General features: G+C 43.4%; 1 protein-coding gene across 2 annotated transcripts in view; it reads left to right on the top strand.

Moving 5' to 3' along the window:
• Nucleotides 1-26,726, top strand: part of DYM (dymeclin) — a 1,124,226-nt gene that overhangs the window by 550,811 nt on the left and 546,689 nt on the right. For both annotated transcript variants that reach the window (XR_014969672.1, XM_085629609.1), the window contains exon 9: nucleotides 14,682-14,864. Coding sequence is in view for 1 of the 2 variants with exons in the window: in XM_085629609.1 (XP_085485735.1) it covers nucleotides 14,682-14,864 (183 nt within the window). In the remaining variant the exon portion in view is untranslated. The remainder of the gene's footprint in view (nucleotides 1-14,681; nucleotides 14,865-26,726) is intronic.

Raw genomic sequence — 26,726 nt, 5'->3', positions numbered from 1 at the left:
AGTGCATTAGCTGCCTTGTGGCCATAAGGCAGGCAGAGCTATTCTCTTCAGTTAAACTGAAACTTGCAGCAAATTGACCATTGAAGTGTAAAGTGGCGTGGAACTGGTTTAGGGTTTTGCCTCAGAACTAGAAACGGCTATTTTTCTGAAATATTTAATACAGCACTTCGCATAAAGTTTTATAGACTTGACAAAAAGATTGAAGCATTACTTGTTGCGCATTAAAACAGAGCATTGGTTAATAGCGTGTTTTGTCAGATTGAAATTTCTTACTTAATTATCAAGTAAATTTGCTTTATGGACAAATATAGAAGCTCTATAAATGTAAGAATGAAAGCCTTGGCACACGCAGCTGTGTCATCCTGTCATGTTTTCCCCCTGTCCCCGAGATTCACCCTGTATTTATTTTTTACAAGTTTTTTGGGTAACAGACGTGAGTGACTGGGAGGAGCACTAAGATACCAAACAGCAGGTCTGTCCTTGTCAGAATCCTTAAATCGATGGGCAATAAGAGTGAAGTACCTTTATTGGTCTCCTCATCCCACAGGCAAACGGGGCATCTCCATGTGGCCTCGTTTGCTCAAGTCTTGTCTGCTGGAGGCACCCAGGGAAGTTGCCTACCATTCTCACCAATTGAATTGAAATCGAAAGGCTCTGTGCAGATGAGCGGAGTAATCCTTCACAAACCTTAGAGCAAGTTTAATAAATGCCTCACGAACATTATAGTTGAACCTATTGCTAGTGTTGTTTGTAATATTTAGCTCCCTGTAACGGTGCCGCTTGGAAGATGGAAGGTATGTGCGGTCCACAGAGGACACCCCATCCCGCACTTCTTTCCATCAGATCCGTTGTTAGGTGCCATCCCAGAATCCTTCCCAAAGAGAGCTCTCTTCTCTGTCTGATTGGTTGATATTTTAAACTTGTGAGATGTACTGGACACTGAAATGGATCCTGAAAACAGGCAGTATTCACACAGGTCTTAACCGCCTTGAGGACTGGACCACACTACTATAACTGCAAAAAGATCGGCTTTCCCTCAGTCCTTGACCAATCTTCCAGGTCTCCCATTATCGGATCCATCTTTTTTCCAACACTTCAATTGGATAAATTGTTTAATTGTAATAAATTTTCCTGCACGTTATTTTTCAAGTTGCGTTTCCTGATAAATGACATAATAACTGTATCCGTTATCCACCATGACCGCGTCCATCTGATCTGTCCTTCTTTCCCTTCTATGGAATTGCTGTATGCTTTGCACCACTCCAAGATGGTGCATGCACTTACCCGTTCACTCACAAAGCCACACGCTCCCATCCCAACAGTTCCACCTCCCCTATTGGCCACACAATCCCACCTGCCGATCACATGATCTCCAATTCACGTCATATGACAACCGTCTCTCAACAACATCATCTCCTATTCTCCTTGATCGTATTCGGCCATGGAACGTTCTATCTCCATTGCATGAGGTAAGCACTCGCGGTGCGCTTCCATCCCCTTCACCTCTCTCAGGATTACTAGCGTAATCGGGTCTGACTGTCCCTTAACCTCCCATTTCAGACGGACTTCCTACAGCGGGCCGTGATTACCCACGGTTAACCAACCTCGCAGGTAAGCCTCCACCGCCTATACCCCACTCCCTCACCTGATTTCCCCTCTTCCTCATTGGCCCTTTCATCCCCTGCAGCGTCTGGATCACTTTCCCTCAACCGCTACCCGCGCTACCTTGCACGCACCCAGGCTATTTTCCCCGTCCCAGGCGTCGCATACTCGCAATATTACATTGCTCGAGGTAATCTTCCATTTACTCCATCTTCTTCACAAATCGCATGTTTTAATTCCTCACCACTTTCACGGACTTCCGTTTTCCTTTCTATCTCTCTCAAGCTCTTGTTTCACTATTGCTCATTCCTTTGAACAATGTTAACGTTCTATTCTATATCTGCACATGTTGCTATTTTAATCCGAATTTACATCCTTAGGTGCTACGCTTATCTCCCCTGAGTACGTGCCGGATTACCGCTCACCATTTTCCTACAACGGTCATTGTACTGCTTAATGCTTAACTATTTATTGTACAATACGCTAATTTTACTATCAGACACTCTTGCTAAAGTACACTCATGCTCAATGATTATTGCTATACCTTATGATGTAATTACATATTGCGCACACCTGTGTCCATAGCAATTGTGCACCTCTTATATCATGGCATTCCTGCTACCATCTCCTCCTTTACAAACGATGCTTATTGTAACTTGTAATGTTCTAAGCCATGCTACTCACACAAATTCTCTTATATCATGGGATCCCTGCTATTCGCTCCTCCTTTTATAAAAAATGTTTATTGTAATTTGTAATGTTCTATGCCACGCTACTCACGGTAAATCATATCCCACAACCCCACTGCACTGCAGCCTTTTCTTACCTTGGTGTCAATGTGACATTCACTTTCTATCTTCTCGTTCTGGCACATGCGTATCTGACTCACATATATGCCTCTATCTTTCATCGCCTTGTCTTCCAAAGTAATGATATAAGTCTTGCATTTTTTTTCTCTCCTCCCTTCATCCCATCTTTTCTCCCTCAATTGTTCTCATGTTGTCACTTATGTAATAGAATTCAGGCATTTTTGTACAGGCAATTGTATTTTAAATAGTCCTGATGATGATCCGATATCCTCTTGATAGGGATCGAAACGCCGTCGACATAGTTGTCAGCCTTACACATTCTATTTATTGTATATAAATTACTGTGAAGGTGACCCTTTGTATCTTAGATGTTTCACCACCTAAAGTATCTACTGACAGAAACATCCTTGAAATTGCCTGAGCCTTTTTCGTACTTTGTTCTCTATGCGATATGTAAGTTTTAGGATACAGGCTTGTATCCCACTGAGATTTAACTTACATTTTCTGTACCACTGTTCTAAAATATTGTATATTAAAAGTGCCTTTGTCCGGCTGGACACTGGCTTAAATATAGTACTGATTGAGGCTATATTCACTGTACTGGTATCCTTTTTGCTTTCAGGGACCACTGTTTCCTGTAACATATAAGTTCCCAAGGTCCCTGACCAATCTCTTTGGGTGCCCTTGTTTTTTGCATATACAGGTCATGCACTCATATCATTTTTTTCAATGAGTTGGCCTTCTAGACCCCAGACACATTCATTCACCATCATTGAGTCACTGCGAAGGCACCCTCAAAGCCACGTGGCACATTGATGTTTTCATGTCTCCACCCACGGTTGACGTAGCTCGGAGTTGTCTGCGCATGTGCGCACCCCGTAGACATTTCCTGAGCCAATAAATAGTTCAGGTGCCTTCGCTTATTATGCAGTGGTCTGACTTCTAGGGGATGCCACGCTCCCCTTTTTCTCACTAGAGAGAACTTTTCACCCACTTTTGAAAGTGACAGAATTACAAATGTATTCCATTTATAATTCGAATTAAATACTAATTTTCTTCTTTGGCTTATCAAAGGCCGATTTGAAAAAGAAAGCATCAGCAACCAAACGGCAATAGAATTTCAAAAACATTTCTCACTGTGTTTATATTTGCCTGTTTTGCTCAAGACCACCCTAACATGGTCTTGATATTTGTTTGAAAAGAACTAAAAGATTCCATATCAGGGAAGTAAGTGGCAATAACAAGTCTTTTTCCGAAGTCTGGTGGGATATATATTTTTAGGTCGCAGCCTACCAGAAAGACAGCACAGCTGTCTGGTTTCCTAAAGACATCTTGCGGACATTCAGAAAGCTGAACTAGGAATTCTCTCTGCCCGTTGCTTACCATTGGCTTTGTGGTTTGTAACTCTCGTTTTCTGGCTTTCTATTTGCTGGCTTTCTACTTGCTTTAGGCTGTCTAGCTTGACTTGTCCCTCCCATGCCCGAAATTTGTTTACTGTATTCTTCCACGAACTCACTTGCTGTAATTAAGCCTTTACATTTTGTCCTTATCTTGTCACATTTGCTGTGCATTCAGAGACAGAGGTCAAATGTCAGGCTGTGTCTTCCAGGGAGCTTGGTGGTTATTGTTCTTGATCTGACTTCAAAGTAAGAGGATTTATGTGACAATCATGCTGGCTACTGGGAGTCTGCTTGAGGAAGGCTGCAGGGTGTATTTTGTTTTCTAGCACACAACAAAATGTAAATGTCTGTAACTGAATTGTGCTGACGATCAAATCAGTGCATTGGGTGATGACATTTCCACACATTGTTGGCACTCAATGCCAGTGCATTCTATGCCGCTACTCTCCACCACACCACACCACTCCACTCTACTTCACTCCACTCTGAAACAATCTACTCTACTCAACTGCACTCTGTGCCACTCCACTCTGCTCCACTCCACGCCACTGGAGTCAATGCTGCAGCACTCTACTCTACAGCACTCTATTCTGTGCTACTGCGCTCTACCATGCACCACTATACTCTACCCTGCACCACTCCACTGAAACAATCTACTCTACACCACTGCACTCTACTCTACACCTCTGCAGTCTACGCTATGTAACTGTACTCTGAACCACTGCACTGTACACCATTGTTCTCTACACCACTTTACTCAAAACCAATGCACGCTACGCCAATGTACGCTACACCACTTTACTCAAAACCAACGCAACCTACGCTATTGCACCTAGGCCAACTACTTTGCACTGCTGCACTTTATGCCACTATACTCTACATTCTTCTCAATGCCACTGCACTCTATACCATGGCATGGTACGTCACACTACACCATTGCACTCTACGCTACTCTATTCTACTCTGTACCATTGTACTATACGTCACTGCACTCTACGCTACCAGCTGCGGTCCGTGCAGGTAACGGTGGCGGGGCCAGGTTAGGGGGGGGGGGCGGGATTTCAAAGGACAATGCTGAGGGAAAATTAAATAACTAATTAATTTTCCCTCAGCATCGTCCCTCGAAATCCCCCCGGACCGGCCCCACCGCTGTTACTTGCACGGACCGCGGCTGTACGCCACACTGCTCTGTCACTGCTCTCTGCACCACTCTACAACCGTGTACCCTATGACCCTGCACTCTGACACCTCTACTCTGCATGACGGCACTTTATGCCACTGCACTCTACTCTGCACCACTCAATTCTACACCCCTCTATTGCACTCTAGCCACTTCACTGTACACCTTTTCACTCTACGCCACTGCAATCTACTCTGCACTGCTCTACTCTATGCCACTGCACTCTATTCTACGCTACATCGCTGCTCTCTTTGCGAATGCACTCTACACCACTTTACTCAAAACCAATGCACTCTATGCCACTACTCTCAACAGCACTCAACTCCACTGTATGCCATTCTATGATGCTACTCCACAACGCTGTACTCAACTCCCTCTATGCCACTTCATGTCACTTTTACTCCACTCTATTCTTTGACACACTTCTCCACTCCACGAAAATCTACACCACTGTGTCAATCTAATCCACATTGCCTACTTTGCTCTGCTCCACAGCACTCTATGCCACTCCACTCTGACACTCTACTAAACTCTGACACTGTACTCCACTCTACACTAGTCAACTCTATGCCTTCCATGCTACGATACTCTATTACATCCACAACACTCCACAACACTGTACGCTACTCCATGACACTCCACTTCACTCCTCTCCACGCCACTCAGCTCTACTGTATGCCACTCCACACCACTCCACTCTACTCCACTTTACTACACTCCACGCTACTCTCCTTTACCCCACTAACTTTGAGCCATGCTGAACAGCAGCCCCTCTGGTGTACTACATTACTAAATTCACTAATAAAAAACTCCCTTTTCTAAACACTCTTTTACTGACTCATACCATTCATCCAATTTATCTTCTAATTTGGAAATTAGACCTTTCTTGCCAAGTGGCATACATATATTATCATTAAACACCGACCTCTGTTTTATGTAAAAAAGTCATATATTATATGTCTATTATACTATGAATTATAAAATCATATTGAGTTATACTGAATTAGAAAAAAATATTTTGCTTATTAAAATCCCTAGTAAACATCTAAACATCAGAATACAATAATTGCATTTCGATCTAAATCACCTCTTCTAAATTTTCTGAGCAGCAATACTTTGCATTCACAGATCATTAAAAACAGCAATAAACAGATAATTAAAAACAACAGTAAAAATTACTCAATGTCTAAACACATCCAAATAAAAATGTAAGTAAAGAGTTACAGTTTCAATTGGATGTGTTTAGACATTGAGTAATTTTTAATGCTGTTTTTAATTACCTGTGAATGTAAAGTATTGTTGCTCAGAATAATCAGAAGAGGTGATTTAGATCGAAATGGAATTATTGTATTCTGATGTTTAGATATTTACTGGGGATTTTAATAAGCAAAATAAAAAAATAATCCAGTACAACTCAATATGATTTTGTAATTCATAGTATAATAGGCAGGTAACAAATTAGACTTTTTGACATAATACAGAGGTCGGTGTTTAATGATAATATATGTATGCCACTTGGCAAGAAAGGTGTAATTTACAAATTATATTATAAATTGGATGAATGGTATGAGTCAGTAAATGAGTTTTAAGAAAAGGGAGCTTTTTATTAGTGAATTTACTTTGAGACCATGTCCCTTTTCAACTAACAGGGTACCTCTCCCAACTTTGTGGAGTACTACATTACTAAAACATATTGTCAAAGCAAATAGCTCTTCCATAGGCAAGACCTATTGGCTTTGCCAATGCTTGTTCTCCTTGGTCCTGTAATTCTGGCACTCTTGCCTGTTTTTTTCCTCCTACTTTTTCCATATTTCTGTTGTGCCTCTGGATACTGTTAAGTTTTAAATTTTTAAACCATCTTAGCAACAAAGAATTCTCACTTTAGTATTGTCAGCTGTGCGCGCCTTCTTTTTTCACAAGGAGTCTGCAATAAAACTCTTAAATTGTAAACTGTGGATAATAGAAAACATACTGAATTTTCATTTTGAAGAACACTGACGTACTTCTGCATCCCACCAAACTACACTATATTCCTTCAAAAACTAAAAGCTTGCATAATTGTTCACATTACACTTTCTTCTAACATTTGTCCACTGAAGGTGTTGTTTTGACACCTTTACCTGGATTCTTTCTGTTGTAGAATATTCATGCTATACAATTCAGGCAGCTTCCCCCTTGCAGACTCACGGGAGAAAGAAGAATCTGGTTATGTAATATTCTTATCTAGAGGTATTACATTGGGTATTGAAAGGGGGGCTTTCACAATACACTGGTAATCTACGTATTAAAATGACCGCTGCAGCGGGGATTGACACCCTGTGAAGCTACAGGGGCAGCGCAGCATTATCCACTCAGAGTCCTTCTTCTGTTCTTGTCTCGCCCTGCCTCTTAGATATCTCCCTTTATGGTGGGCACAATCTGTGCATCTTTTTGTTTCCATTTACGGGGGCACTGCACCTGCAGCGGCGGTTGGCACGGATCGCAGGTATGGGGGCAGGAAGGGGGTAGGATGCATGAGGTAGGACGCGGGGGAGGATGCGGAGGAAGCGCCTATAAATGTTTTTTTTTTAAACCTTACCTTTTTGCCGCTTCCTCGCCGCGTCTCTCCTCTGTAGTCCTTCACTCGCTCAGCCACAGGAAGCAGACCCAGGCTCCCTGTCACCCAATCACAACGCTGCCTCAGCAGCGTTGTGATTTGTCTGAGCGCTGTGTTATCAGCGCTCAGACGCTGTGCATGTTCTCCACCTAGGCTGTAATGCAGCCTGCATGGAGAACATGTGAAGTGCGCCAGACTGGTTTGGGCGGCCCGAGAGGGCCATCCAAGCAGTCATTGCGCACTTTAAGAGGGTGCAAACAATCCTCCCCTGCCCCCGCCCCCTCGCGCAAAGCTGTGGGCAGGAGTAGCCAAAAATAAAATGATAATAATGCGAGTTATTATAATTTTAAATTCCCTGTGTTTCACTGTAAAAAAACAGTGGGGTGGCGCTCCTGTATCCTCGCTGGCATCACTCCGCGGGCCAGAGGTACCTCTCCTTCACTTGCACCTGAGGTACCGCTTCCAGTTAAACAGGGCATTCACACCCCTCCCTGCTGATGTCACTCAGCAGGCCCTGCCCCATCCTGATGCTGTGTTCAGGACGGGGGATGAAAAATGGAAAATAAAATGGTAATGAATTACAATTTTATTTTCAGTCTCTGGGGGTGATTTAAGTGGGGCGACGCTCCTCCGCTCCAAGAGAGAAGCCACCCCTGGGTCAAGTCGCTTCTCTCTCACCAGCGTTGCACGCTCCGGTCCATGGCAGACTGTGGTGTATGAGGGTTGGTACTCCCATCTTACTTCCTCTGTGACACTGCTGCAGAGAGCGGGAGATTCGCTCTTAAGCCACCTACTTCTCTCCAGCCCCTTGGGTGTGCACAGCCTTGAATGGCGTCCATTCCACCACTGGGGCCAGTCAAGTGAAGTGAGCGATTGTGTAGCCAATAAAAGGAAGAATTCAATAGCAGGGATATTTCTCTGGGGGAAAATGCAATAGGTGGAGAAACTAAAAGAATGTTCATAGAAAAATTGGAAGTTTTCCTCGAACATCTGCCGAGTAGTTGTGTGTTGTGGGCAGTCACCTTGAAGGGCCCTTCAGGGGCAGAGAGAGGCTTCCTGCTGGCTCAGCAGAGTTTAGGGCAGTAGGCCCCACCCAGAGCCCACGAGCCTTAGTCCCATTTAAATGGATGCAAAGCGGCACTTTGCAGGCTTGGGAAATGTTTCTGTTTTTATTGGCCTTTGCGCCAATAGCATGTTGTTTAAAGTGTCCTTTTTTAAACCTAATTCAGATTCCCTTAAAACGGTGATTTGCAAAAAGGGAAATAGTTGTTATCATTGTCACTTGCAAGCATTAGCACATGTTGGTTTCATTCATCTCGACGCTGTTCCTGCTGCTAGTGCAGTGCTGACTCGGCGTCGGTGTAATGGGGAAGAATAAAGTCGTGATTTTCACTAATGTTTCCTGTGTGTTTGTTGTATTTGCGCAGATAAAAGGAAACGGCAGAAGGGTGCTTGCTTCAAGTACTTGCACTTGTCTGTTTTCTTCCTTCAGGCTTTCTCACGGCACATACTGTACCGTTGCATCATGTTTTCTGTCACTTAATGCATGGAATAAGGTGTAATTAATGGAAAGTGCGCATATGCTGCACCTTCGTACCAGGAAAACAGAATGTACCCGCTGCCATGATTACTAATAATTGCAGTAGTAATCTTTATTAATTGTTTCCTGTCACAACTTTGCAGCTGAACATGATTCGTGGACTGTAGTTACACATGTTACATGCAGTGAGTAGAAGGTTAAATTGCGTCACACCCAATGTTTACGGGTGATTTATCCCATGGAGAGCTCTTGATTGTGGCAAACGTTTATCCCCAGCGGTGAACTCATGTAACCAAGTTGTTTTGGCTTCAGCGTGCGTTTGCATCAGTGGAATGTTTTCCGGTTGTGCGTGTGTGTGTGCTGGGGGAGGGAGGTGTACTAGCTTCCCTTTTCGAAGTCGCTGACTTTACTTGAAAGTGTCCCCTTGCTTCAGACTGTGCTCTGTTTGATCTGAAGCCTGCTCTCGCCCTCCTCTGCCTCAGACCTGTCTAGATCTCGAGGAATAAGCCATGCAGCCACTTTGGGAAGCTTCTGTACGCAGTCCAGTTAAGGGGAGGTGTTACAAGCCTGGCAAACGGGCTGGAGCTGCCACCTTGAGAGCCAGATAGTGCCAGGCAAACAGTGACTGTTGTAATGTTGATGGAAGTGCACACACAGAGTTCATAACTTACTTAGTAGTGTGTATACACTAAAAAGGTTCCTTCCATAAATGTTCATGTTTACTCATAGCCCTGGCATATTAGCCACCGAGCAGATTACAAGTCAGGGTATCCATACAGAAGTTAAAGCACAGAGATACTATCCCAAATATCCATATTGGTGACAGCAATATAGAAGCCAGACAATGTTGCTATGAGTAACAGCAAAGTAGCAGCCAACCGCCATGTTTCGTCCTTTAAGGACTTCTTCAACGCCCCGCACTCAAACGTAGTCACATGTCAACTCGTTTTGGCTTAGACCCCTAATTTATAAGAGTGTGTGGGTAACTCATGCAGTATTATCTAATATTGGTGTTGATATGAAACTGTTAATAAAGATGTTTGTGATGTCAATCTTGCTATGCTGAAAGAAGATATGGAAATCAGGCAGCACCTTCCAAAGAAGTAATTAGAGTTTATAGAGGTATTTGTGTGTTGACCCACATAGAGGCCCATTAGTATAGCGGGCGGATCGCCACCGCCCGTATGGTGGTGGCGATCCGCCCGCTAAAAACCTCCGCCTGCTGCCAATTTCCCCCCGCCACATTACCATGGCGGGGGGGACCCCGGCGGACGGGAAGACCGTCCGCCGGTTTTCTGCCGGTAGGTAATCCGCCCGATTGCCTACCGGGCGGAAAAGCAGTTTATATGGTGGCGGTGTCTGGTAGACACCACCATCCATATTACTATGCAGGCAGGCGGTTTTTGACATTGGGGGCCCATAGCGGGCCCCCAGGGATTCTGGGGGGTGGGGGGTGCACATGGGGAGTACCTATGGTACCCCCCTGCATTTCAATGTACAACGTGGCAGGCACCGCGTGGTGCCTGTCATGTTGTGCATTGAAAGGCACAGGCTGCCTTTGTGGCATTGCGGCGGGTAGTTCTCTCTGCACCGCCTGCCGCAATGTTGCAGATCCGCCATGCATCCCCCAGTTTGGCGGGCGCATGCTAATCGGGAGTGAGGGACCGCTGCACCTTCAGCGGGCGGTCCCGTTTCCCGAGGGTATGGCGGGCGGACAAAGTCCGCCCGCCATACTAATGGGGCCCATAGTGTTGTGGTAGTAGAAAGAATGATCAAGGCGTGTTAGTAGTGGGAAAAAAAAGAGTGAGAATGGAAAAGATGAAGTAAGGACTGGAAAATATCATGATTAATCAGTAAATGACTAGTTAACCGTTGGTGCTCAGTAGGTGGGATTGGCCGAATAAAATATCTGAGCCTGAAAGTAATTTGGTTGCAGTGTTCTCGTTGTCTTGTGTGCCAAAAAAGCATATTTACATAGATAACGAAAAATATAACAGTGATAATTGCGAAATGATGTCATAATTGTGAAGTGAAGGAGGCCATCGCTAGGTGGGGCATGGTGGCTTGGACACAATTGTGGTATTCTAAGTGAACATGCAGGCACTCACCAGGCTTAGTCTAAAATGAGGTCTGGGTGGATAGGCATTGACCTAGACAGAGTTTGAAACATTTGGTTCCAATTGATAGTGGTGAAGAGGTAATGTACTTGAATACATTTGAAGTCAGTATCACAAGGTTGAGTAAGGGTGTTAGACCTAACATTCTTGGCGTGGTATTCCCACAGTCATTTTGCCTACAGTCCTTATTTGCTGAACTCGTTTTAGTTGGTATTAGGACTGTGTGCACTTTATCCCTGCTAACCAATGGTAAAGCGCTTGTGCTCTCTTCATTATACATGGTAAAAATGGCATACTCCAAAGTGGCACATTTAATTGATATACAAGTCCCTGGTAAATGGTACTGCATGTACCCACGACCTGTACATTAAAGGCTACTAGTGGGCTGCAGCACTCATTATGCCTTTCACTAATGTAGCACTGTAAAACACATCTCAGACCTGTTCCTGCAGCCTGTAGTGCAGTTTTTAACTTCCAATTTAACCTGGCAAAGAAACCTTTTGCCAGGGTTAAACCTTCCTTTTTAATACTCATAAGTTACTCCTCAAGTAGGCCCTAAAGGCTCATAGGTTAAGGTGCATACTATTTGAAAAGTAGGACATGTGGGTTTAAGTTTTACACGTCCTGGAAGTGAAAAACTCCTAAAGTCGTTTTCACTGTTATAAGGCTTTCGCTTCCATAGTCTAACACTGACTTACCTTATTACATTTAAGCAGTAACTTCAGTTTAGGAACAGATAGAGAAAACCACCCCACTCAAATGAATTGTTATTTTAAATCCTCTTTAATGGTAAAGTTGTATTTTAAGAAACAATTCAGAAAATGCCTCTTTTTAGAAATTTAGATTTTTTTTTTTGCCTAAACCAAATGTACTTTTCTGCCAGTGTCACATGACTGTGAATGGTTCTTGTGTTGTGGGTTGTGCATTCTTTCCAGACGGGGACAAAAGAGGCCTAGGTGTGAGGGGAAAGGTTTTCCTAACAGGATGGCTGGGGAGGAGTTGTACCCTGCCCTGATTGCACTTCAGAGGGCCCTGCCTGTAGCACACACAAATGAACCTTACACCAGACCTGGCCTTTCTTTTGTCACCCTCGATTGTTTAGAGCCAGGGGAAGGGACAGAAGTGACCAGAAGCAGTTTTGGGGGTAGGCCATGGAATTCCTCCACACAAAGGCTGGCACTAAGTTTAAAAGTGTTACATTCAGAACCTCTCTTAAGGACACTTCTGGGCCATAGGAAGCTTCAGAAGAAGGTCAACCCTGCTTGCTTTAACACCAAGCGATACCAAAGGGGATGATGGACGGAGCGTTTGAGCAAATCAAACACTCACCCCCAGTCAACTGATCTGGGTTTAATCCATCATCAATCTTTAGCATATGGCCACCCCAGTTCAGAGATGGCCATATGCAAATCAGTCTGACCCTGTGCCTCATGGGAACAGTCCAGCCTGAACTGCCAAGCCATGTTTCCCTGGACTGGAAACAAGCATCCTGGGACCGGTTTCGGTTTCATAACCCTCATCAGCCAGGCTATCTTGAATCACGTGGCAAAGTGAGCAGGGGACCCACGTCTGGGCATACCCTGCCAATTTAGGGCGAACAGAGCGATACCAAAGCTTTAAAACCAGGCTCCCCAGAAGTGACTCCAAGGGTCAGTTGGCTAACCTCCTGTTTGAGTTACATGGACACAAAAAGCTTCCTGAGGCCCCCCTGCAACTGGCCAGCTCACTAGCACCAACTGGACCTGCCTAAACCCTTCTGCTGACCACTGTAGAGTGATCCTGAGCCCCAAGAGGTGCCCTCAGGTAACAGACACTTGGTTAGCATCAGAGTGTTACTCCTCCCAGTGGCGGCTCCTCCGCTAAGGCGTCGCCTCATTTCTTTTCACAGTGAAAATTAAGGAAAAATAAAATAACTCCATGTTATCAGTTTATTTGTTCCTGCTGCGGCAGCTTTGGCCGGTGGGGCGAGGCTGTTCTGCTCTCAGAGTACGGGGAGGAGTGGTGGGCATTCTGTTAGTGCGCATGAATGTTTGGCCTGCTTTCTCGGGCCGGCCACGCAGACATGCACACTTTGCATGCACACAGGCTGCATTACAGCCTGTGTGGAAAACATGCCCAGGCTTCCAGTCCCCGTCTGAGCGCCGAACTTCGGCGTCCAGACCAATCACAACACTGCATTGCAGCGTTGTGATTGGCTTAGAGTAGCCGGTGTGCTTACTGCTTCCGGCCGGAGCGGAGGACCTATTAGAAGGGACGACGAGGAGAGAGGCGACGAGCAGGTAAGTTTAATTTTCTTTTTTGTACTTATGATGTACCTGTTTGAGTGCTACATAAATACTTTACACATTGCCTCTAATTTAAGCCTGACAGCTTTTGTGCCAAGCTACCAGAGGCTTAACAGGTTTCTGCAGTAACTTGTGTTGTTCTGCCTGACAAGCATTGTGTTTATTATTTAAATGAGGCTTCCACCCCTCTCAACTAATAACGCACTGTATTACAAAAGAGATTTGGTCTAGGTGGTAAGATAACAGATGGGAAGTGGGTACAAAATGCTGTAGTGCAGCCATATAAAATGTAAACCATATGAGCAGTAAGACCAGGAATGGTTGCAAATATTAAGTATCAGATGTATCTGTGCATAGGAAATAATTGATATGGGGCAGTGGTTAGGTGCAGCAAGTCTGTAGTATACTGTGATGGGAAAAAAAGAATACAAGTAATGCGAAAGCGTGTTACAGACCTGATGGTTCAAGAGTTTTGATGTAGTAAGCTGAACTGGATGGGGGCTGGGCGCTAATATAGCGAGAATCTTCAAAGGACACGTCGAGAGAATAGTACCAGTACATGATGTTCAGTGCATCCGCCATATTGGAGTACTCAAAGGGCGATCATAAGAGAGGCGGCCATGTTTAAATGGAGATAGGAGGAGTAAGGGTAAATATTTAGAGATGCCTGGTCAGTAAAGAGGAGATGTGTTTGAAGATCAAATTATATTTTAGATCAAAACATTTTAAACAAGAGGGTTCAGTGTGTCTCCATCTAGAGGGCAGCAGATTCAAAAGTTTATTAGTGAAGGAACTGAATACATGACTTGTTTTTGCATAAACTGAAGGTAGAGGTGTACATAGAATGTAGCTAGTCTTTAAATGGCTCCCGGGCATGTCTTCCAGTATTACTTAATCACAATTTAGTAATATTTTTCTTGGTTTTAGATTTTTTTCTTGTTGTGATGTAATGGTGTGAAATAAGCAAATACCAATGGGGTTTTATTCATTTATCTTAACCAATTTGCTTATTGTGATTCAATAGATTGAAATAAGCACAGGCTAATGAGTATTTTCATTTTTTACCACAATTATATTTTTACAAAGTAATATGTATGAAAGATTTTCTCTGAAACCTTCATTGTTTACAGCGCCTCTCTTTCTCTCTTCTAGCTGGACTGTGGACAGTCTTCACGCTGGGAGGAGTAGCAAGTAAGCCCACACCCCAACAGGAACAGTCTTCACCATTAGCCAATCAAAGTCTTCTGCTACTGCTGGTTTTAGCTAATTTGACTGATGCACCAGACTCGCCTAATCCATACAGACAAGCAATTACATCCTTCAAGAATACACAAGGTACGAGCTGTTGTTTCATTCTTGATCACAGAGTCCCTCCCTTCCCTCCGTTTTACCTAAAATACCACCATTGTACTAGAATCACATTATTGTATGAAAGTGTTCATATTTACTATACTACAGAGCATGTCATTGTATTTATTCTAAACCATGCCTAATGTTGCAACCAGAAAACAAAATTAAAAAAAGCACAATTGTGATGAATACTTCTCCGTGCAGCTTCCTCACCTTTTGAATATCCCTGGGTACTAGACTGCGTCTGGCAAATTCTGCTATATCTCTCCTGTGCCAGTAGGCGGTGTCGGCTCAATGGCTGCGTCGATTACAGCCTGAACATGGCTTCACTGTTGCCATATACCACCACCACCCTAGTGGCAGACGGCAGTTCCCTTTTTTCCCACTCCCTGCTCTCCATTATTTTTTTCACTTAAAGTTCAGTTTTTTTCACAGTGCTAGGGAAAATATCCCCTCCAAGATGTCCACCTCAGCCCACTCAAGAGGTCAGTTTGTTGTACTTGGAGCACAACTCCAAGTCACACTAATAGTGTGTCCTCATGCACTCAAAGGCCATTAAGAAGTAGGAGGTAATGCTACTTAGGGCATGTGAGGCGATAAGTGCCAGGCTCGGCTCAGGTCACACCCTAGTTTGAGGTCTAAGTCACGCTCATCTGTCGAAGTTGTGGTTGTCGCCCTCTTCCAAATCTTCCAGGGACAAGAGGAAGAAACATAAGTAGAGGCTTAGGCAAGACCACTTAACCCCTAAACACCATTCTCACTCCAGAACTAGGTATCCTAGTTGTTCGCCTGCTTGAGCGAAGTTAGTGGGCACCACTCCAGCCGAAGAACGACTATGGCCCCGTCGTCTCCGGGTATACCCGGAGTTCCTGGTTGATCCAGCAGCTTCACACAGCCTATGATGGTTGTATTTTGTATTGCAGTGGTTCCGTCGGGTGTGCCTCTGGGTCCAGTGGGGCCTTTCACTGGTACACTTCGGACGTCTGTTGCAGGGTGTACTTTTATCCGACACCAATGGCTCAGACGACTACTGTGCTTATGCTTAAGATTAAGGCCATCCTGATGCACTCTAGGCATAACGTTTAATGGACTGTAGAAGAAGCCAGCTACTGGAATGATATCCAGCTTAAGCATGTGCCCAGGAGGACTGCTGGCATAGACAGCATGACATTGCCTGGTCGGACTTCGACCACATTCATATGCCTCAAATCACCACAAAGGATGATGAGGACGGTAGTGAAATGACCAACTTGCTCTTTCCTGCAGACCCGGCCCTTGGTGCTACCACACCTTGAAATGACTTTGTTCAGTGTAGTCATCAGGAAGACTGCAGAGGTTCTAGAATTGCCCCTCTTGATGCTGAAAGCGAAATCAAATCTTTTGAACGAGATCTTCCAGCCAGCCTCAGCATCATAATAGCCAGTGCATCCTTTCCGCAAGACACTTGTGAAGCCTATCAAGGTGGTCTAGAAGAAACCCTCGTCCGCTCCATCAGTAAATAGACAAACCACCCATCGCCTCAGGCTTGTTCCAAGAGACCCAGCGTTCTTGTCTACCAATCCCTCACTGGAAAGCTTGGTGGTCTAAGTATCTTCCCATCCCGAACAGAACCCAGGATCATTCCCCAATCCAACTCCCAACAGGGGATCCAAGAAACTGGAAGCCAGAGTCGGGCACTTCGGTCTATGAATAACACCTGCATCCTGGCCATACATACCCATGTGCTGTGGGAGATGGTGAGCGTGGTTTTTCCATGTCTGCTGGACCACGTGGATCGCTTTGCAGAGTTGGTGAGGGATGGAGAAGACACTCCCTGACAAATTCTCAGGGCAGGCCTGGACATGCTGGATACAGGGGCCAGAGCCATGGGCTCTCCTATGGCACGGAGAAAGCATAATCCACATCTTTTACTCTACCCTAGTCTTTGTTCATGAGAAACTGAGAGTAAGATGTAATATTAATTGTATTGTGTAAGAATTGGAGAGGTACCACATGAGACAAAACATGTTGCTTATTCAAGCATTTTCTACCTCTTTTGTGGAAACGCCTGTACATGAGAACGGATTACTGCGATTTCACTGAAGCATAGGCACTCTGAAAACCCACTGTTCTTTCTTTTCAGAATGCGCACATAGTTCTAGCCCCTAACGAAGAACCATATTGGTCCAGAATGCATTGGCGAAAATGCATTTATGATATAACATGAAAAATAAGTTGAAATTCTGACTGATTGCTATTTACCGAACGCAACAGAAGTAATGTATTAATAAATAAAAGAAAGACATTTGGCACCTTAAGGTTTTGAATACAGAACAGTTGTGGAAACATCTTCTAGTATGTTGCCAGCTCTAATCGAACCCTACATCAGGGTGGAGTAATAAAGATTTGGATTACGCGAACACACGGTTGGCCAGTAATGTGTGGCTGTTGGTACACCACAAACTGAGGAAAGGTAAACGAGGTGCACCAGCTATTGAAGATATAGATGTGGGAGCCTGCTGGGGTCCATCCAGTGGGCTTCTCAGGTGATGTCCGATCCAATTTAATGGCATGCCGTACAATGGGTCTCGCCTTTTCATTGACAAGCCTGACTCTGCCCATAAAATGTTCTAGAGCGAGGGAACAGCAGCCCGTTCTTTAGATCTGGTGTCTTTAACCTAAGCCTGAAACAGGGAATACAGGAAGTTTTGTGGGTATTCCCAAAGGCTGCTATTTCGCCAGGGTCATCTTTCCCAGCCCGTCCAACTGCCAAATCCGTTTTTCAGACAATAAAGCAAGTCTAAGGGCTGGCAAGAGGGGCAACGTGGGCTGGGTGTCATCTTATCTACATGCCGGGAAAGCCAATATGATGGACCAAAGAGTCTTACAATTAGAGGAAAGAGGCTATAAGATTTCTTACCAACACCCCTGTACCCACAGTTCGGCCACCCCATCGTGAGTCTAAGCAGGACATTGCAGCACTTCTGCAGAAACGGGCGGTGGGGTTGGTCTTACAGCAGAAAATGGAGCTCTGATGTTCCCAAGAAGGACAGCAGTTTGTATCTGATCCTGGACCTCAGGGTCTTGTAGTTCTTCCTCCACAAGGGGAAATTCAAGATGCTGGCCCTGTCTCGGGTTACTCTGGGAGATAGAGTATCCACCCGAAAGATCATTACCAAAGGTATATAACTTTTTCTTTTTATTAAGGTGCCTGTCTCCAGACCCGATGCTTTAGACGTTTGCAGGTTTATTAAATGTCAACGCTTAATTTCTATACAAATTAGTGACTCACTGATTCTTCCATAAACTTTCAAACAATTAATATATGCATTGTTTGGCATTGGGTAGTATCAACATTTTAAAGAGGAGTTTGGACAAGATTGTAGAGAGGCAAGTTACACTAAACTAGTGTTCTCCTGCGTAAATGATTCTGTCCAACTCTTGTCATCCGCCTGTTATTCCATTAGTCTGCTGTACCTGACCAGACTATCTCTTGGACAGAAGCCTTGTTAAACAGTGGTAGAAACACCCAGCACAAAATAAGGGGCTACACCTTGCAACCAGGTTTGGGGATACCAACTTGCGAAAACAGGCAGAATGCCTGCGTGCACACCCCGGGATAGGAGGTAGCTGTTCGGCCTGTGTATGCGTAACCGTCTGATCCCTGCTGGGAGATGTGTAAGCCTTGGGGAGACATCCTGTGCTCTTCTTTCTTACCTGTGGCACGCGTTCTGGGCATTCAATAAATCTTATTTTAAGTCTGGTGTGCCAGGTGTTATTTGGAATTTGGAAATGCATATGCACTCAAGGGGTGTTGTATTATGTGTGAAATTACGAAAGTTGTGTAGCTGCAATCAGCCGGTGTGCAGTACCTATACAGCAGTACTTACAGTGCACAATGGTAAGATTGTGAGTTTTAGCCACTTCTGGATCATTTGAGCGCATTTTAAACTTGTGGCTAGATGATTCTGTCTGATTCAGCTTTTTAAGGGTCCAGATTCTACTGTCAGAAACACAAGAGGGCCCCAGACAATTCAAATAAAGAGAAGCAGAACCAGGGGGAAAAAAGATTCAAAAAAGCAAAAAAAACAAGCTGCCTACTCTATAACAAGGTTATACATCTCAAAATATTTTATATCAAAATTCTGTTTTGAGCAGCAACAAATAACATCCCAGTCTGCTAGGCACATTAATTAAAAACCATTTATTTACTAATAAATATTTCTTATGTATTTCTTCTTTGTAATACATTTCAATGTTATATTTCACATATACATATAGTGAAAACAAATGATTTGGTAACGCAGCAATGAAATTAAACTAAGAATTGAACAGTTTTTTTCTCTCGAAGATGTTCCACATACTCCGCAACCCACACTAAAATCTAGACACAGCCACAGATATATCTCAATCATGCCACATTCATGCATTCCAAAAGTCAAACAAATATGATCAAAACATAAAAAAGAAACCAAGATTCAATATGCAAACTAATATAAGTGCTTTGAAAAGAACAATATAGCAAATAATCATACACAATAATACCCCTTTCGTGGTTGTGCTTACATATATACACTGTTATTGCATATATATGTTCATAAAACTCAATAATATTGCTTTCAAATTATACCCATTTTATATAAACATAGAACTGATGCTCTCCTCCAGAGGTAGGGAGTCTTCTTTAGGTCTCCTTTAAGTTCGTCAAACACAGCATGGTCTTCAAGTTCACATTCACTTAGCGCTGACGTGCATCCAGATATGAAATGTACTAGATTGCTAATCGAGAGAACTTCTCTGTCTAGTCAGCCACATGGCTAGTGATTCACACTGTTAAGCTGAACATGAAAGGAGTCAATTTCCCTAATGTGCAAAATAAATTGAACTCTTAAAATTTCTATCATAGCAAGGATATTGGGTTTCCTGTTGGAGGAGCCCCATCTGAGTAGTGGAAATCAAGAGATCTTACCAGAGACACTGCCCTGCCCCTCAGCCCCCAATAAGAATTACTCTCCCTCAGTTAATTAAAAGCCTTGTGGAATTTTCCAACTTATGCCAAAGGATCTACTATTCCACCAAATAATAAAGTGAAGATACTTGCTTATCAGAGGTTGGTTTGGTGTCACCCTAATTAGTACAATCTCAATTAGGTTTTGTAGGGTTTGGATATCCCCACCCTTACCTAGAGTCCCTTGGAGTAGTCTGGGTTTGAGTGGGTGATATTTGCGTGGGTTTGTCAGTTTCTCCCGATGGGAGGTGAGTACGTGTCTCAACTAGAGGTATTTAGGGAATTACGTTTTGGCGACCGAGAATTATGTTAGTAATTCCTGGAAAAATCACTGCACCCTGCCAAACATCTTCTAGGTAAGTAATTCCAATCATGTCCCATTTGTGGAAGGCCATCAAACAGGAGACCTGTTGTAAACGGCCCCCCCTCCACAGTGGGGTCTGTTGTGTGATCAGGTTGGCCCATGCCAGTCATTTTCAGCTTGTATGCCTAGCCTCCCCAGCCCGCACTTTGCTAATCATTGATAACTAGTAATTAGGATGCCTAGTAATAGAGGCATATATCCACTATTTCACCATCGTACATCTATAGAAAAAAGTTGGCGCGGCTGGGGGTTGGGGGTGTGGGTGCTCAGCCAAGAGTAAGGAGCAGATCAAAGCTGTGAGTTTGCGGAATCAGGCTGCAGGGATGTGTAATGGACAATTCTGGAGAACATAGAGAAACCTGGGCAGTGCCATCATTTTGAATATCACTATTAACCAAGCTTTTGGCCTAATGGCCAAAATTGGTCCAGAAGTGTGTCCAGGAGTTAAACTCCCGTTTTATTCTATTGAAAAGCAGAGGGATATTAAGGGACCACATGAATGCTAGTTCCACTGAGATGTTTATGCCCAGATAGAGGAATACAGTTGTTCAATTGGGATATTCTTTTGCCAGTTTGTTGCGGGAATCAAGAGGGATTTGGACCAGTTGATGTGGAGTCTGTAGGCTTCTGTGTAGAGGGGACATGATCCACATTACTCGGGGGGCCTGTCTCTTAAGTGTTCCCTAGGTAGAGGAGCACATGATCCACATATAGTGGAATTCTGTCTTCAACCCCCCTGTGCCATTGCCAGCCTTGTATATGTTTGTTACATCTAATGAGCCACGCTACCGGCTCGATTGAAAGGGAAAAAAGTAGTGGTGAGAGGGTGCAAACTTGTATTGTTCCCCTAATGATGGAGAAGGGGTCTAAGAGCATCCCATTGAGCATCACTTGTGCAGAAGGTAACGGGTACAGCAATTTAATGTATCTGCAAAATCTAGGGCCGAAACCCATGCATTCAAGGACTTGGGTCAAGACAACCCAGTCAAATGAGTCGAACACCTTCTCACAGTTGATCAGTAGAAGGGCATCAGAGTCCCCAAGCCTCGCACAGCAGTCCAGCGCAATGTGAAGGTGCTTGATACAGTGTCTTGTGTTGTGGCTAGGCTTAAAGCCACTTTGGTCGGGGACAACCAGGTCCATGGTGATTTGCAGTAGACCTCGGGCCAGGACCTTTGCGAACATTTTTATTTTGCTGTTAGCAACATTGGCCTGTGTGAGGAGCATTGATCGGGAGGCCATGAAAGATTCACAAAAATGGCTGAGGCTTAATGTAAAAGACACTGAACATGCCAATGCCACCAACTAGTATCACTTCACTTTACATCAGGTGCAAGGAGTCCAAGGAGATCTGTTCATCGTCCATTAAAATTGGACCTGATATGTTGGAATATTAGGACAGTATACTGAGATTAAGTAAAACAGAGTGCTGGGCCATATTGTCTAAGTATTGATCGGGGGCCATCCTGGTTTCTGTACTACCCACAATGGGAGAAAGATCTAGTTCTGGTGGAAAAGTTCCCCCAGTGTCTGTCTCTTGGAATCACTCTAGTAGCGGGGAAGGAGGAGCTCCCGGTATTTGTGGTAGAATTCTGCAGGTAAACCATTGGGGCCTGGCGCTTTCACTGGGTTCATTTCGAATAAAGTCTAATTTCCTCCTCCAGTATGAGGGCCAAGTCCAGGTCTCGCCACTGGGGGCTAGAAATTTGAGGGAGTGGGATATCTCGCCCCTCATTCGACATTAGGTTTGTGAACTAAGCCGACGGCACTCAATTGATTTTTTCGCTCGATAGTGATAGACATTCGCCATTGGATGCCTTTCATAACTGTCTAAAAGAGGTAGCAGAGTGGCTAAATACAACTCTTTAAAATTTGATAGGGACAAAACGGAATTTCTATGTTGTTCGTAGAAACATCCAATTCAGCGCGCAGTTTGGGAGTGCAGTTTTATGATGAACTATCGCTGGAAAAACGTCAACAAAATAACATCCACTTGTTTGGAACTACTATGGAACCTGCGGAAAATTGTTCTATTGCTGCCACCGCCGGCCAGAAAGTTAGTTGTGCAAAATACAATTTTGAGCAGAATTGATTATTGTAATGACTTGTTGCACCTGAATAATTATTAAAAAGGTTGTACAGAGTGCCTCCTCGTGCGGTACCCTCAGTCAACTATATTGGCTCCCTCTGAAGGATAGGATCACATTCAAATCACTGTGCATTGTCTATAAGGCAATAAAAGGAACCTACGTTCTACTGTTTTGCATTCCAAAATTTCACAAAGTTAGACAGGATGGCTGGGCCTTTTCAGTAAAGGCAGCCCAGATTTGGAAAAAGCTGCCTGCTTCTTTAAGTGGCAGTACAAGTCTTTTACAATTCAGAAGTAATCTGAAAACTTGACTTTTCCTCAAGTAGAAAGATGACATAAGGAATGAGAAACCCAGATCTGGCTCCTGTTAGTTATGTTTGGCTAAGAAAGTCCCTTTGTTGGTAGCTTACTCCTGATGGAAAAATAATGAGGCTTTGATTTTCTCCCTTCACTATGCGCCCCCTACCCTTTCATTACTGGTGTTCTGGATTTGATATAAAAACATTCAGCAGTTGAATCCCTCACTAACTGAAGAAACCTGCCCTTATGTATGAGTTTCCTATCCAGTATTTAGCTATGGGGTTTATAAGGCACATCCAGATTTGTGAAGGAGTATTACTGGTGAATGACCCAAAAAGACCAACAGGAGATAGTTTGCAGGTAACATATAACTTTGTATTGAGTAATAGTCAGACTGAGACCATTGGTGATAGCTGTGTTAATAAACTTCAACATGAATAAAGATAAAAGATGCAAACACATCTAGAAAATGCAGTCGATACCACTTGTCTCAACTTATGCTAGATCAGGATAACCCCTCCCCAAATGTCTACCCATTTATTTTATTTCTTAACCCATTTGTGCCCAAAGATAACATTTTTCATTTTATTTTTCTCTTTCTTGTAACATCAGCTTAATATTAAAATGAAGATCTCGGTGTCTTTGTATGACTTGACTTCTCTTTTATTCATGCACTTGCTTCCGGGAATTTTATCTTGAGAAAGGTGTATTCATCTTTGTCCTCACTCCCCACACATGAATCGTAGCCTAGCAAGGGGGAGCGAATACCATGGCTCATAAAATCTATCCACCAAGTGCGATGACAGGAGCACTAGGAACTGATACACTACGTTCTTGTACCTTAGTGTTCTAAATGTATTATGAAGGCCGTAGTTCAAACACGTTACACTGATGTAATGTCTCTAAATTTTCTGAAGGTATTCTCTGCAATTGGATGTCTTTCTGTTGTATCAGTCTATATTAACATAAAACATAATAAAGATATGTTTTAAAAAAAAAAATGAATATTTGATATCTTTGCTTCTTGGATGGATAGGGGCCTAGATCCCTAGGGGATAGGATAATGCTAGATTGGACGGTTCTATTTCCTTACATTTTTCATCCACAACTTTTACAACAAGGCCCCTCTAAAATGTCAGAGAGCACCATCACGCCCGTGTTTGGTCTTGCCAAGTCTGGTTCTGGGATCTGCTCCAGCTACAGAAGGACCATAACTGCCTCCCACTGAGGAGAAGCCTCCTGCCTGGGTAGGTAGTGAGAGCTCCACACCCCTCCCTTAACCTTTCAACATCTCAACCTCTACACTGAGAAATTCAATGTCCTGACGTGTTCCTGAGAGTGTTCTAGAACACGTTATTTGAGGAAGTGGCTGAGAATCCGTCACTGGGCAATTGCAAAAATATATCAGCCTGCTCACTTCCTGAGTGGACAATATGACCTCTTTTAAGAGTCATCTAGCTCAGACATGAGTGCAAGTGTATGCTAGCAAGACCTACCATACTCCCTTTGTAGCATACCTGAACATGCAGTCAACAAGACTGTAAAGAGACATCAAGGGAGGCATCTAGCTGGCCTAATAAACTTTTTCACAGTAGGAAGGAGTTGTGCATCCCCTTGCGACCCGAACTTGGCCTTGGCAAAGTTGATACGCAGACCATTTTACTGAGTGACTTCCTGTGATATAAAGCTCCTTTAAGGAATGAATGCCATATTGGTGGCAAGGGTATCATCCAGGACTAAAAGCCAAATGATGAGTGCCTTTATGGGATATAAATAAGAGGTCAGATTGTATAGATATTTGAGACTTGCAGTGAAGAGACTACAATAAAGATCTCTAAATTGTCCAGTAAAGTGTGACACATCTCTTCAGTTATTCCATGCCTCTTAATTTGGTGATGTGTTTTTTTGGCTGTAGTGCAAGTGATGGACAAGCCTTATAGCAGATGTGTCCTATGTGAATATAAGAGGTATAAGTTCCAATTTTTGCTGGCCATATTATGGTTTTAGTATTATTGTAGGACATAATTGTTAAATATGGAAGTACATAACTATATAATGCCTTGGCAAACTATATATCAGCCCTTTTTTGCTTACCTGCATAACAAAAGCAGTTTGCTGGTTGAGTTGTTTGCAGTTCGTGTGCTGTAAGTTGAGGATTATGCTTTATGGTGCAATTGTTTTCTGGGCTGTTTTTCCGGGATGCAGGTGGTGACATTTTCTAGGAAATAGCCACGTAACTGTCCTCAGAAGTGTATATCCTTCTAAGTACCTCTAATAATTACTGTTAGTGAGTTCTAGAGCTAGGTGGGTTGTACTGAGAAAGCAGTGCCTCCTATGGATTTTTTGGGGTACGGTAGTAGGATAAGTGGTGCAAGTCAGGAGTGCAGTGTTCTGGTTGGTTTCTTTGCTTGAATTTAACTTGCCTGCATGGCCTTCCATTTCCTTCCTTGGGAGCCTCGTTTTGCGTAACAGTCTCGCTGTCCCAATCCAAATTATGTTTCGGCCTTTTGAAATTATGTGAGATGTCAACCAAAATGCAGAGTTTAGTGATAAAATATAAATCTTGGAACAGATGTGATTAACCTAAATATTATAAAATATGTCTCTTGGATTTACTAGCTTGGTTGACACATTTGAAAAGCGAAATACTGTCTGGATGCTACTAATGCAGAAATTTGCAGACGCCATTTTTGTCATGGACAAAAACCCAACTTTTAATCGTTTCTCTGCCTTTCCTACAATGGGGCTTTGCACATAGTTAATCTATTGGAGACCTGCTTCTTTAGTTTGTATTAATGAGAGAACGGCCTTCTGACTTTGCTTTCAGCCAGACTTTGCTGCTTCCCCCTTGGACATGTTTGTAGAGGCTGTCAACAAACACCAAGCATACAGCTGCTGTACTTAGACTCAGGAAATTTGAAACACTTAGGCTACACCATTACATAAGTGTATCACTGTATTTATGAGCACAGCATGATATCATGTCTGTACTGCAAAGCAATTACTATGCTCAGCTCCTTGCTGGGCTTTTTCAGCAGTGCAGTTCTTAAATTTACTGCCAATAATAAAGTTTTGTTTTCCAATCTTTTCCACCCAAACTGTATTTGAAAGATTCATGCAAAATGCCATGTTAGGTGTCAAGCCTAATGTTCACTTTAACGTTTCTTAATGCTTTTCATAGTTCTCTACTCATAATTAAACAGTAGCTACAGCTATGAGACAAGGTACAACCTTTCATGTCTGCTGTTATGTTATCTATGCTCCATTGAACAACATTGCTCAGAAATTCTGGTCCCATACCGAAGACTTGCGGTCTGAGTTTTATTGGTGGTAGGGTAAATTGACAGAGGACATTGGTGTGGAGGGCGTATTTGTCTTTGTGTTTTAAAATAATGATTGAACCTGATCATTTCCATATTATGGAGGCATCGGTTGCGGGTCACTGGATGTAGAGTAAGCAGTCAATATCACCCCCCAATAACCTGTTTCAAAAGCTTTGTGTTCCCAGCTCTCTGGAATATCACTCACCATCCAGCTTAGAAATGTAATGTAGGAAGGGGTGGTGCAGCCTGTAGAGCAATTCAGCTCTCGTCCCTTTACCAGCTGCTAAGCTTTCTGGAAGTGCATTTATTCTGAATTGCAGCAGGAACATAGAAAGGGCAAGGCCTCTAGTGTTCCTTTGGGCCAGACTTCTGTTTAAAAATACCTCCAACAAAAAAAAATAGAATTCAAGGTTGAAAACTGTGGTATTGAAATTTAAAAAATATGTTGTAATGTAGATTTGTTGTCAAAGCTACAGAGACCATTCAATGCTTAGGAAGGTTCGGTCAGTCTCGTTTAAGAGCCCTTTTCTAGGTGTAATTGAGAAATGGTAAAAATTCTTTATTTGGCACTTAATTGCTTAAAAGGGCTGTCCAGTGTAGAGAAGATATGCATTTTTTGGATGGTTACTTCTGGCCGCAGATTCCTCTCCTTTAGGGTATGCCCAGGCACCACAGTGGATTCAGAGATTTTGCATAGCAGTCCTCTTGCTTGGAGAGAGGTGGCATTGTGTGGCTGCTCAGTGACTGCACTACCCCAGACTTTTTGGAGCAGAGCCTCATATAG

The sequence above is a fragment of the Triturus cristatus genome, chromosome 2_1 (genome assembly GCF_964204655.1).
Source record: "Triturus cristatus chromosome 2_1, aTriCri1.1, whole genome shotgun sequence".
Lineage (NCBI taxonomy): Eukaryota > Metazoa > Chordata > Amphibia > Caudata > Salamandridae > Triturus > Triturus cristatus.
This window is presented reverse-complemented; position numbering and strand designations above follow the sequence as displayed.